Source organism: Lucilia sericata, unplaced genomic scaffold (genome assembly GCF_015586225.1).
Source record: "Lucilia sericata isolate MDLA Ls3-8-SP2 unplaced genomic scaffold, ASM1558622v1 Contig000112F_arrow, whole genome shotgun sequence".
In the NCBI taxonomy this organism is placed as follows: Eukaryota; Metazoa; Arthropoda; class Insecta; order Diptera; family Calliphoridae; genus Lucilia; species Lucilia sericata.
The window spans coordinates 533,241-547,028 of record NW_023994144.1 but is presented as its reverse complement, the minus strand read 5'-3'; the positions used below and the strand labels follow the sequence as shown (position 1 = coordinate 547,028).

Here is a 13,788-nt window from a genome sequence, read left to right as displayed (position 1 = left end):
AAAAATTAAGGTTTTCAATAGATTCCCCTGCAAAATATACGTTAAAAACATTAACTGCTTTTTGTTGCTTTGTTGTTGTATTTCTTATATTTTATACTCAGATATAGTGTAAAACTCTAACAGCAAAAACAGTAAATACAAATAATATTGGAATTGATAGTTGTCGTCATATAGATACCCTACACTTTAACATTCTATCAATTTATATGTTTTATACGAAAAATTCTATTCCGTCAGATTCATTTGCAAAATTTAAGTGCCTGAAGTTAAGTAGAGTCCAATTTTTGGTGTGGACCAGGGTGCACTTATAAGGTGAAGTCAATTCTACAAAAACAACAAAAGTAGATACTTCTGTCAAAAAATTTACATGTTGCCACGGTATTTTTTTTTTTTTTTTTAATTTACCTTACAAAAAGACAATCCCACATGCCCAAAAATCTCTTCACGTAAAGTAAATATGTATTATAAGATAATTTATTAAAAATTATACATGAATTGAAAAATAAGGGTAAGCCCCCTTATTCACAAACAAAATTTTTATTTTATTAACGGTATTTCGTATGGAAATTTTGTTTTATAAACCTTTTATAAAATAAAAATGTTGTTTGTGAATAAGGGGGTTAGAATATTATTTATTATTTACTTATTAAAAAAGTAAATAAATTATCAATTAAAATAACAAAAAATTAATATTAGATTACAAAATTTTAAGTATGTAGTAGCAGAAATACAAATTATATACATATTATTTTTTATCAGTCAATATTGGGAACTTATAATACCGTGTAGGTCTCTACTATTGTCGTATAAGAAATATACAATGATCTTTATAGAAATGTGACCAAACCACTACAATGGAAAAATGTTAAAAATTAAGATATCTATGATAAAATCAAGTTTTAATCTCTCTCAATTGATTAGTAAAAAGTTCCCTATAATTGATAAAATAGATGCATATTTAAGATAAATAGTTTGTGCAATTTTTGAGTATTTCGCATAAATTTACTACGGATTAAAATGAATATAAATTTTATTTATTAATTTTTTGTCCTAAAAAATAATAAATCCCTATATAGATGTACATATTTTTTCGGATTGTGGCAACTCTAAATGGTGTACTTTGACTTGTGATCAGCTGTTGAATTGACTTCACCTTATGAGTGCACCCTGATGTGGACATTTAGAAACTCCGTACCGTGAGAGAGATGAATGATATTTCTCTTTCTCCATCGCACCATGGCGAAACTAATAAGGTGAAGTCATTTCAACAGCTGATTGTTTTCTTTGTCAATGGAAATTTATCCCGAAGTTGTCAAACTCCATATAAAAAAAATTACATATATTTATAAAAATTTCATGAATTCGCCGCAAAATAAAATGACTTCACCAAGGCGAATTCAGATAAGGTGGTGTTATTCAATCAGCTGAATATTTTTTTCACTTGACTGGTACCCACTCAAGGTATATTAATTTTATAAGGTAATGTCATCGGCGAATTCAGAATACCAAGCGAATTGGTTATATTTTTTTTATATGTAGTTTGACATTGTGCCTGCACTTGAAGGCACTTTGCACTTTGAATCTATTTATAATTTATTTTGATGTTTAAAAATTTAAAGATTAAAAACACAAAATGAATCCAGTTTGACATTAACAGAATGAAAAAAAAAAAGTTTGACATTTACAAAATGTAAACAAAGTTTGACATTAATTATACACCACGGCGAAAAATGAACATAATAGCAAAAAACGATCAGCTGTTCTGATAACACTACCTTATAATTAATTGTCCAATTCACAAGCCTCGTGTATCTACGTATCGTGTGTATTTTTGTATTAGTTTACACTTGTGTATAAATGTTGTTGGTAATTTAAATTAAAAAAGCTCGTATAACTTTACGTTTGTTTTTCATATGTTTATTTATTTCGTATTCAATGTCAAACTATCATTCTCATGTGAATGCCCAATTTTAAAGAAGATAAAACAGTAGAAGAATAATTTCATAAAGTAAACATTTAAGAAAATGCTTTAAAGTGAAATAAAATGAAAAATAATTCATATTTGTGCTATAATTAATTTAGTTTTTCAATGTAATTGTATTTTTATAAATATTGAAGATGTTTTTCTTTCTTTTTTACAATATGGCTTTTTACAATACAATTGGCTGTTCACAAGCAGATATCGGAATTCTGTATTTTAATAAACGATACAAAACACAAAGACCAGTTGTGAATTGGACAAATATATCTTGATATGCATCACTACAACAATACAAAAACAACCAAAGTAAATTTATAAAGTAGACTCAGTAGAACAGCTGACTATTTTTTTTAAAACTCACTTATGGACGAAAATGTCAAAATTGTTTACGTTGCAATTTTTGACAGCTTCAACCAAAGACTTTTATGTCAAATTATTTGCCATATTTGTTTTAGTGGAAAAAAATTAAATTGTGTGTTGTTTTATAAAAAATAAAAATAAAAGTGAAAAAACTTGAATTTTGTGTGGTTTATGTACTAAAAAATTATGAAAAGGTGTATAATTTGCAAGAAAATTTCCAAAAAAGGAAATGGGAGCTTTTTTATTGTCCCCACAGATGAGAGGAGGCGACGAAAGTGGATGGAGGCTTGCAAGATGCAACTCCCGGCACCTGCTTATGTGTGTATGGACCATTTCTCTCCATCAAATTTTATTAAAAGCGGTCGGTGTTTGAACTTGATATATGATGCTGTTCCTTCCGTTCAACCAATGTAAGTATATTCTACTTTTTCGTTTTCCAATTGGTAATTTATCAATTTTGCATCCCAATAAGTACTCGAAAAATAAACGCAAACAATCACCTGCCATAATGAAGTGTTTTACAAAATACAAATTTAAAAATTGATAGGTGAAGTGAGGCGTAGGGATTTACGAAATTATGCCCTAAATAAAAGTTCAAATTATTCGCAAAATATGAACATAGTCACGGAAGACTCCTTATCGGCTCGTTGTCCACCCTCTAAAAGTGGCATATCACAAATGGAAGGTGCTTTAGATGATGGCATGGATAATATAGGTACCAAATTCTTAAGTCTACGTTATCCGGATGATATGCGCATAACAGATAGATATTACACAATCGCCTGGAACTTCTGATCATGAATTTATTGAGGAGCAAGAAAAACAATTATTTACATTGTGCACTCGTACCATGACTTTACCTTTGGGTAGAGGAGGTATGTTTACTTTAAGAACCAACGGAATCAATGCCAATACCAAAACTATGTCTAACCAGCAAGAAACCTATTAAAGGAACCACTGTTGAAATGCAGCAAATTGAATTCCAGGCCAATATGAGTTTATGGCCAACATTTCATAATGGTGTAGCAGCTGGCCTGAAAATATGATCAAATGCACGGGATGTACCCTCCACCTGGATTGTTTACAATAAGCCAAAACGACCAGCCGAGAATAAGTGAATAAGTCCAGAAGTAGTTTCCATATTTCTTGGAGAAAAAATACTATATTTCTATTAAATGTATGTCAAACTTAAATAAATTGCTGACACATTTTTTATTTATTTGCATTTTTATTTATTCTTAAACTAAACTAATAAAATGTCTTTTACTAAAATATTTTTTTTTTTGTGTTGTTATCAAAGAAAATTTTTGTAAACAAAGATCATATGATTTTGACAGCAAAGACCTTAAACCAAAAACAAAATCGTTTGTGGTTTTTGTAAATGTTGTATTTGTTGTAGAACTGTCGCTACTTTATTAATTTACTTTGAAAACAACATGTATTTTGTTTTTGTACTTGTATGAGCTCAATGTCGAAATAAATAAAATTTTTTTTTGATGTTTGTCTCTTAAAAAATTCTTAATTTTATTTAAAAAAATATGCAGTGATTTTAAATGAAATTTTAAGGGATATGCATGTTTATATACTTATATTAAGCTGTGTATATGGATCCTTTTGGTAAATGTTACAGAGGACCGGACAATGGACCCAAAAAAGCAAGATTTGTATCTTTAGCTACCAGAGTTTGGCTAACGAAAGTGGACCAGGCAACGGGCGCAATACTAAATATTGTTGATATCTGAATTGGCCTGATTTGTGTCAATAAAGTTGTGTTGTGGCTACCAAAGTTTGGCTAACGACAACGGCCTTGGCAACGTGCGCAATACGGGGGAGTGTTAATATCTGGAATGACCTGATATGTGCCATTAAAGTTCTGTTCTAAACGGATAAAGTAAGACAGTGGACCTAACAAAAGGGCGCAATAGTTGAAATGTATTTTTTGTGCAAACAATATTATTTTTTTATAAACTAAACATTTTTAATTTTTTTTATCATTAAAATTTTATTTTGTTACAATAATTTCAAATAAAAAAAACAAATTTTGACGGAGAAGGTATGCAAATAAGAATACAAAAAAATTATCAGCTGTTCGATTGCATATACAGTGAATCAACTAAGTTTTTTGCCTACCTTTTTTTAAGAGAATTTCGTTTTTTGTTCATAAATAAAATTCAAAAAACAGGTAAAAAGTAAATTTATGTTTTCCAATTGAAAATAGAGATTGTGTAGAATGGGAAAACCAAGAAAAAAATATTAAAATAAAAATGTTGGTGCATTTGTTGTTGCATTTTATTATTTTTCATCAGAATTTGCACGTCAATAAAGTATTTTGCATATTGAAATTTCCAGTTAATTTCGTTGAGTTTTTCAAATTATTTTTTAATTGCTTTTTGAAATTTATTGTTTTATTGTTAGAATGACACGTGTTAAGTATTTTTCAATCGTAATTTTCAAAAATCATATCCTTATTGTGTGAAACTGTGTAGTTATTCGCGTTAAAAATGTTTAAAGGGAAATAATGAGGCAATTCAAATATAAAATATTAGTTTAGATTTTTAGAACAAGTATAAATCAATGGAATTCAATTATGAGATGTTTAATCAATCATTAAAAAATATAAAATATAGAAATTGATGAATTAACACAAAGAATTATTAAAAAAAAACGCACTGAGTTGTCTTTCAAAATCTTTAACTGCCAAAGGAGAGCGACTTGTATCCAAGCAAAAACCATTGAAGTCCTCATTTATCTTCTCCAAAGTCCGTATACGAACTTAAAAGAACACTATGTTTAAATTTAGACCTCTAAACAGACCTTAGGTTGCTGGGAAACAATATAAAGTGAACTATCTTGTGGTACGGAAAAATAATTAATTTAGATATTTACAAATAGAGGCGGTTCTCATCACCTAAGATCCACAAAAGCAATATTTATCAGCTAATACATACACTTATATATAGTTAGAATCCAAATCAAGAATAACTATCCAAATCCAGCTACGCCTACTGTATTTTATTCATAAAATAATGCATTCAAAATATGAGGTAGAATATCAAAATTCTAGCATGTAATAGTTCTATAGTGGTATACGGTGATATTCCCATACTTAGAGTGGCTAGGATAGTACTTAGTGTTAGCTTTATTGAATAAGAATCAATATTATACAATTCTAAATAAAATTCACACAGTACTCCCCAAATAGATGGGGTTTCCGTAGTGTAGTTTTTGTTTATCAATACAAAATGACCAAAAACCCAGATTTTTTTTGTTATAATCTATAGATTTATACCCCACTAATATTTTTTTCTAGGTCCAAATCCATTGATTTCCTAATATATCATGTATCCAATTCAAAATTACTTATTATTTTCGAAATTTAATCAAAGAAACGATAGATTTCATGTTAAGTCAGATATTGAAAAATTCTTATAGGTATATAGGATAATAAATCGGCTAAGAAATGTCCAAACTTAGTCGTTCCACTACTAAAATATCTAAAAAATGTTATTCTAATGTATAGGAGTAATAAAAATATGAAATTTTATAAAATAATGCAGCAATATTAAAAAAATTAACAAAAAACCTAAAAAAGCAAAATACTTTATTGACCTTAAAAATTAACAATACGTTCAGATTTTATCAAAAATCTCGTTAATTAATATCACGATTTTACTTTTTATGGTAGAAAATTAAAATATAAGATATTCTTTAAAAAATACAACAAACAAATTGCTTTATTTTGCTAAAAATAATTGTTCAGATAAAGTTTTTTCTTAAAATTTATAAAATTTTACATAGGCAAATTACTTAATTGATTCACCGTACCTGTTTAGTGTACACTGCAGTGTACACTTAAAAAGGTAGCCTCGTCAACACAGCTGGCCATCAGCTGTTACAATCCACCAAAAATATAAATCATACGACTTTTATTCTCTTTTTTGTCATACGAATGGAATTTCATTTTACTTTTTCATTAGACTTGTCGTACGTAAAGTGTGATCGTCTGAAGGGTCCTTTAGCTGATAGTCCTCATAAATGTTTACGAATGAGTACTACATATTTTTTAGCGATTTTTAAAGTTTTATTATTTTAAACAGCTATAACTTTTGTGCACATCAATCAAAAAATTGTGTAATTATTATCTCATTCAACCACTAAATGTGGTTCTTGTTAGAAGAAAAACATTTTCGAAAAAAATTATCCAATTCTTATGAGATGAAAATCGACTTAAAAAGTTTTATAGGAACATAATTATGCAATCCGAATTTGATGAGGATTTATCTACAACTGACCACAGCCCCTTATGTGGTTCCCTTATTCAAAATTTTTTAACTAATTTAAAAAATTAAACCATATTCAGATAAATAGTAGAGTTTAATATGTATCTCATCTGAATTGAAATTTAATTTTTATTTATTTAATTTTCGTGAAAACATAAATTTTAGTTGTTAAGTTTACAACAAAAAATCGATTTCACACGGAAAATTATAGACATATTTGAAATTTGATAAATTTATTTATATGAAAGACTTTTGTAACCTTATGTTCAAGATAGCAGAATTTGTAAATGAGCGATATAAAAATGTATAAAATATTTAATGAATCTAGTGAAGTATTTCTTATTTAATGTAATATTTATTATAAAAATTTTATATAAATATTGTATGTATGTATATATAAAACAGAACTAAGTTTTATTACCAAAGATGTAATTTTGTGTTGGTTTATTTTGTTTTCGTTATAAAAGTTGATAAATTGTTGGTGTGTTTAAAATCCGAAAATAGACAGGACCATAAGTTTTAATTTTGAATTAAAAAATGCCAACTGTTGCTAACAAGCATATGTATATTTTAAAAATTAATTAGGCACACACAGGTAGGGATGATAATATTTTTAGATTTTTCTATTATTCGCCTGTCATCATTTCCATAAATTCTGTAAATAAAACAAAAACATATTTTTTATTGAAAACAATCGTAATATCATACTATTTGTATGGAGATCGAACATACATAGGGAAATTTCAAATCTTTTTTGCTGGCTAATAAAATATTTTATCAGGGCATTTTCGATTTCCTAGCAAAAATTGTCCAAAGTAGTTCAAAAAGTTAATAATTTTAAATATATGTATACATATTATATATGTTATGTTCAAGTTTATTGCCATGTCTATATTAGAAAAATATTTATTATGATAAACGTCAAACTGTTATCATGATAAAAAATTAGTAGGTATAGACGGCATTTATTAGCGTTATAACGTCGTTATGACAGTGTTCTTTAGACAACGTTGTCTTGGCATATGTAAGTTTTAGTGAAATTAGTGTTTATTTACAAAATTTGCATTTAATTTTAATTGTTTTTATAAAATATAGCATTATTTCAATAAAATTATCTGTGAGTTGTCGTGACATAAACCAAAAACTGACAATTTTTCTGCCGACGTTTTGTCAAGTGCCGTAAAATCAATTTCGCTACTATTTAGTTTTTTACGGAAATTTCCAACAAATTTTTTAAACTTCTTTACATTTTAAATTGTTTTCTTAAATTATTATATGATATTCGAGCAGTAGAATTTTAATTATCTATTTATTATTAAATATAAAAAAAAGTTATGAAAAAAGGCCGATTAAATATTAATTTTATTAATTTATAATATTTCATTATTTAATAACTATGAAGTAATCAAATTAAAGTAAAAATATCAAAATCATTTTATTTCTTCGGAAATAAAAGCAATACTTGTTGCACACAAACGAATGTCTACTACTATATCTGTATAAGACTTAATTTTGTATATCCATAACTAATAAAAAAAGTTAACCAACTTATTTTCAGAAACATCTTAAAACAAAACCGGCTATCTGGGCCAATCTAATATACATACATACACACATACATATGTACATACTTCTATAAACACAATGATTTATTTTATTTCTTTGTTTTTGATCTTCTAAATACTGACAGATTGCCGTACTCCAGATGAATTTATGTTTTTGTGTGTGCATAATAATAGCTCTGTTCGCGTACTCGATAATTTGTAACAATTTGTAATAATTTGTGACAATTGTTACTGGATTCCGTTAGCGTACTTTTGAAAACTTGCAAAGAGAGAGTAAGAGAGCGATAAAAATGACAGTTCGTTGATAGAGATTTTTTTAATTTTACTGGATATTTTTTCCCCAGTAAAAAATATCAAACATATGTTCACAACATATAGTTGATTAATAAATATGTAAACAAACCAAATAAAACGAAAATTTGGTAAGTTTTACATTTTTAGAAAGAAATATATAAATTAATAACACACGAATATTAAAAAATTATTTGTAATTAGATTTATTCTAATTCTATTTATCATAAATTAATTTTTAAAAGAGTTTGTTTGTTGTGAAAATCATAAATATTCACAATCTAGCGTTTTTAAAACAATATAAAGTGTCTTTCTCTTAGCGATTTTGCCAAAATTTTTATTTTAGTAACATGTTTGTAACACGAAGTTTTAAAACAATAATTTATTTTTAATGATATTACATGATTTGTTAACTTTAAATATCATTTCATTTATAAGAAAAATCATATTTTGTTTGTTGTTTGTTTTTGGTGTTTTGTTAGCGATTGAGATTTCAGCAAACGGGCATTTCTAATCTTGGTTTACAAACAAAAACTTGCAATTTTTTTTACAAATTTGCGTTCGCGTACTTTTTTTGATATTTTTTTTCATTGAGAGTAAATTCAAAATATGTAACTCTCTATCATAAAGTTACTGTATATTTTTTACTGGAAAGTACGCTAACACACCAAATATATCAACATATCGCTCATTTAGTACAATACTGGCATAACTTTAAATTCAGTAATTGTTATTAGCCCAATTCACAATCTAGTGTATATTTTTACAATACACTAATAAAATATACAGAAATACTCATGCTACGGCTTATGAATTATACTACACTTAAATACGTAGTTTTTATTTACTCGACATTTTGCAATACAAACTGACAGCTCAAAAAATAAAAAAAAAATTATATAAAAACAAGTAAGAAAGTATAGTCGGGCGTGGCCGACCATATGATACCCTACACCAGTTATGAATATTAAATGTGATTTATTTTTCATAATAAAGCATTTATCTTCAATATTCCCTTGTTCCGATACATTTAAGCAATTTATGGATGAAAAACTAATTTTCTGAAAGAGGCTTTATATGGGGGCTAGGGGCAAATATGGACCAAGCCCTATAAAATTTTGTGAATATATTTATATTTAAGTAATATTTTATTGTGCTGAATTTCATCGGGATATTTGTGTTTATAAGTTAATTTGGGACATTCAAGTAATTTTCTGAAGGGGACTTTGTATGGGAGCTAGGGTCAAATGGGGCCCGATCTTTATGAAATTTGGCAGGGTCATCAAGACTTCTATAAAACTTAGTTGTGCCGTATTTTATCGATATATCTGTATATTTAACATAATTATGAGCTCAAAAGCCCTTTTCGGGGGGTTCTGTTCTATGGGGGCTAGGTGAAATAATGGACCGATTTTAACCATTTTCAATAGGCTTCGTCCTTGGGTCAAATAAAACGTGCGTGCCAAATTTCATCTAATTATTTTGGAAATTGCTTAATCGACTCAGAAAACGATTCTAAGCCGATTGGTATACTTTAAGACGAATATTTTTGTATGTTACAAACATCAGCACAAATCCAATATACCCTCCCCACTAAAGTGGTGTAGGGTATAACAAATGAAAAAAGTATAAAAGAATAAATTGAACAAAAATTGACTAAAGGCGACGAATGGGATTATAATATATCTTCTAGAAGCACCGGAGATAGAGGTAAGAACGAATTTGAAGCGAAAAGCCGTGTATTTTGTGTGTTTGTAATTAGTGTTGTAAATAAAAGCAGAAAAAATCGTTCACAATTAATAGCAAATATTTATAATTGCTATTAAAAATCAGGCAATGATTTTTATCTTTTGAAATTATTTGTAAAACTCATGAGATATTTACGTTTAAAACACATATTAAGGGTTTTCATTTAAAGGCTTTTCCCATTTTCTATGTTCTATTAAATGCACAATGAGACTGTTCATGTTTGCCAGTCTCAATAGTCGCTCAAATTTATAAGCGTTGTGCGAATCAATTCCCATACAATTTAAATGCGAGAGTAGGAACATGCACAGGTTGCACAGTTTACGAGGGTTTTGAACGTTTAAATGAGAACCCTTATTAAAAATTTTCGTTTTTGAACAGAAATTAAAGGGCCAAATAGACTACACAAGCGGCTTGACAAACATACCAATATTTTACGTTTGGGCAAGCCTGTTGTGTAGTGTATGAGGATGTTTCGTGTTTGTACAAATTTTGATTTTTACACAAACATATTGAATTTTTGTCAAACCGTTTGTATTGTTTATTCATTAATAATTTTTTTTTTTACAAAATTTCAATTTCTAAGAATAATTGTCATCAGTTCTTTGCAAGTAAACAAAAACATGAAAAAATCGGTGTTTGTACAAGCAATGTTTGTGTAGTGTGTGTGGGAATGAAAAAATTATCATTGAAGAAATCAATTAAAGGACTGGGAAATATTTTGGTGCATTCAAAACATTACTAGAACGTTTTCTCGAATCGATGTTTTTTAAGTTATACCAGTCTTGTAGTAAATGAACGATATATTTTTCTTTTTAACACAATATACTGTGTTAACAATAACAAACTTTTCTATTTTCTGATTGAGTTTTTACTAATAAAAAACATGTAAGAAAATATAATGGGGCCTGTTCGATCATATGATACTTTTTATAGTGCTTCTTTACTTTCAGCTATACATATGTATATGTACATGTATCGAAGTACATGTACAAGAAACGAATAAATAAATAGGTTCATACTTGATCGTGTACTACATTTCATCAAGTTATCTTATCTTTATATCCTGCACCATTCCGAATTTGAAAATTATGTCGTTGTCCTATTTTAAGAAGAAAAATTAAAAAATAATTCTACTACCGATCGAAATAAAATTCTGTGACAGTCTCCATAATTTAATTGCAATAATTGTTATAATTTAGTAGCACTTACCATCAAAATCAACAGTTCCAGAACCATCTGAATCAATTTCTTCAATCATAATGTCCAACTCATGTTCAGTTAATTGATCATCTAATTCTTTAAGGATTTCCTTGAGACATGTTGTAGGAATATAACCATTACCTTGTTTGTCATACAAACGGAAAGCTTCACGCAATTCCTTTTGCATAGCTTCGGCGTCTTCTTCAACAATGAATTTGGCAGCCAACTGTACAAATTCGCCAAATTCTAAACGGCCGGATTCTAAAAATAATAAAAAAAATGTTAATACATATGGGGATTTCATGTCAAGTGACTCAACTCAAAAAAAATGATTTTGATGAAATTTGCACCAAGGTTAGTACTATTGGATAGTAGGCCCGACACAAATTTTCAGCTGTATCGGTCAAGAACTGCAGGACTCAAAGTTGGATATTTTGGTCATACAGGGTTTTATTCAAATGAGTGTAACTTTTCACCTATTAGTCCTTGCAAAAATTGTCCAAAGGAGTTCATTTTTTTCATTTGTTTCCAAAAAAATGTTTTTTTCCAAAATGAGCCTTTTTTTGCTCAAAAGAAAGCTTTCCTTTAAGGGCTTTATAGTCCTATAAAGGGATGCGAGCGGGATATCTAAATATTTTTTAACTTAAGAATAAGATTTTTTCATTATTTGGCACTTAATTTTACCCTATTTTTTCAAAAACGAAGTTTTGCTTTGTGTCTGGCCTACTATCTAATAGTACCAACTTTGGTGCAAATTTCATCCAAATTGGAAGACATCGATTTTAAAAGTTGGGTCACTTGACACGAAATTGCCCATACATATGTATCTGTATATCATATTTGATTAACTATTCATGTAAATAATACGTACTGTCTTCATCAACTTCTTCAATAAGTTCTTCGAGGATTTTCTTATCAAAAGGTTGACCCATCAAACGCAAAATATCGGCCACCATTTCGGTTGGAATACTGCCACTTTTTTGATTATCAAAACTATTGAAAGCTTTTTGCAAAACTATTGAAATTGAAAGGAAAATAAAATAGAAATTATAATTTCAAACTTTAACTAACAACGAAACTTACCAGCAATTTGCTCAGGTGTAAGATCTTCGTCCTATTTAGTAATGAAAAGTTTATAAAATTTATTTAACTTTGGCACGTAAAGATAACATATATTAATCTTAAACTTACAACTCCGTGGGAACTCATTTCGACTTTAACTTCCTATTTTTCTTAACTTCTTAATAACAAATCTTTTCGCTTGATAAGAACCTCCTGTACTGTCTGCGTTCTTTCTCCGACTAATTATTTCAAAGTCAACATTGCTTCCAAAATCACATCGTTGTCAAAGCAGCCCGACGCTGTCATCACAAACGCGGTCGACATTACTATATCTACAAATGTATGTACATATGTATGTATGTATTTTCATATGCCTTCATTGCCGTCGTCGTCCCACACACAGTAATAATACGCACTCATCCATCCGAATTGCTGTATGTTTTATATATTTTAGCCTGTTTCTATTCTGTTGCTACTGATGATTCTGCTGCCTGCTACTGTTTTCTATCCATCCATACCATTGCGAATAGACTGCTCCATTTTTGTATTTATTGTTTTTTGCCGAAAAATACTGTAAAAACTCATAAAATGCTACTGCATGCACTCTATAGTGGTTTGCAAATGTTTATAATTTCAATTTTATATCATTTATTTTCTACCCACTTCTCTTCACGTCCATTTCCCTGAATGTGTGTGCTTTTATTTTTTTGCTGTTTTTCCTTTTGGATCATCGTCTATATAGAGGAGAGGTTCAGTGGAAATTAAAAAATGTTTATATTTATATGAAAACAATTTAAAATAATTTTACACATTGTTTTACACTCTACAGACTGTAGTACTAGAGTATTCAATTATTTGGGTTTTTTCTTATTCGGTTTATTCGACAAATAATTATTTGAGGTTTTATGTTAGCCGATTAATAATCTGATTATTCAAATTTATTCGGTTCTTTTTCACAATATTTTTCTTCCTATAACAAACAAAATTATAATTTCCACTTCTTTAAATTAAATTCTATGTAAATTTTTTAAATATTTTTTTAAATATTAGAAATTATTTTTCACGTGAAATCCTTTTCTACACAGAAAAAATTAATTTTAAAAAATTTTCAATTAAACGATTAATCGAAAATTTTAAAAGGGTTCAATTCATTTTGTATTTGAATCATAAAAATGTATAATCAAATACGTATTTAACAACAACAAAAATATAAAAAAATAAAAATTTTTATACGAAATCAATTATAAGTAGTAATTGAATATACAATTTTTGTTATAGGTTGAACTTCAATAAATAAAAT

At 28.1% G+C, this 13,788-nt stretch overlaps 1 protein-coding gene and 1 long non-coding RNA gene across 2 annotated transcripts; one reads left to right on the top strand and one right to left on the bottom strand.

The window, feature by feature from the left end:
• The first annotated feature begins 1,907 nt into the window (after window positions 1-1,907).
• LOC119600397 lies at window positions 1,908-3,556 on the top strand. The gene is made up of 2 exons (XR_005231140.1): window positions 1,908-2,751; window positions 2,814-3,556. It is a non-coding gene; the product is annotated as an uncharacterized LOC119600397 (long non-coding RNA).
• Window positions 3,557-6,837: 3,281 nt separating this feature from the next.
• Window positions 6,838-12,895, bottom strand: LOC119600396 (troponin C). Its single transcript, XM_037950587.1, has 5 exons — window positions 12,618-12,895; window positions 12,510-12,540; window positions 12,298-12,441; window positions 11,436-11,687; window positions 6,838-7,276 (listed from the first exon to the last, which is right to left on the bottom strand). The coding sequence occupies exons 1-5, from the start codon at window positions 12,633-12,635 to the stop codon at window positions 7,248-7,250; spliced, it is 474 nt and encodes a 157-aa protein (XP_037806515.1). The 5' UTR covers window positions 12,636-12,895; the 3' UTR covers window positions 6,838-7,247.
• Window positions 12,896-13,788: the final 893 nt, after the last annotated feature.

What these genes read in the sequence shown, in the direction of transcription:
- LOC119600396 (XM_037950587.1), bottom strand. An exon ending in TACACCTGAGCAAATTGCTG is followed by an intron (nt 12,442 to 12,509) that starts GTAAGTTTCGTT and finishes CAATTTCAATAG; the next exon opens with TTTTGCAAAAAGCTTTCAAT. An exon ending in TGGAACTGTTGATTTTGATG is followed by an intron (nt 7,277 to 11,435) that starts GTAAGTGCTACT and finishes TTTTATTTACAG; the next exon opens with AATTTATGGAAATGATGACA.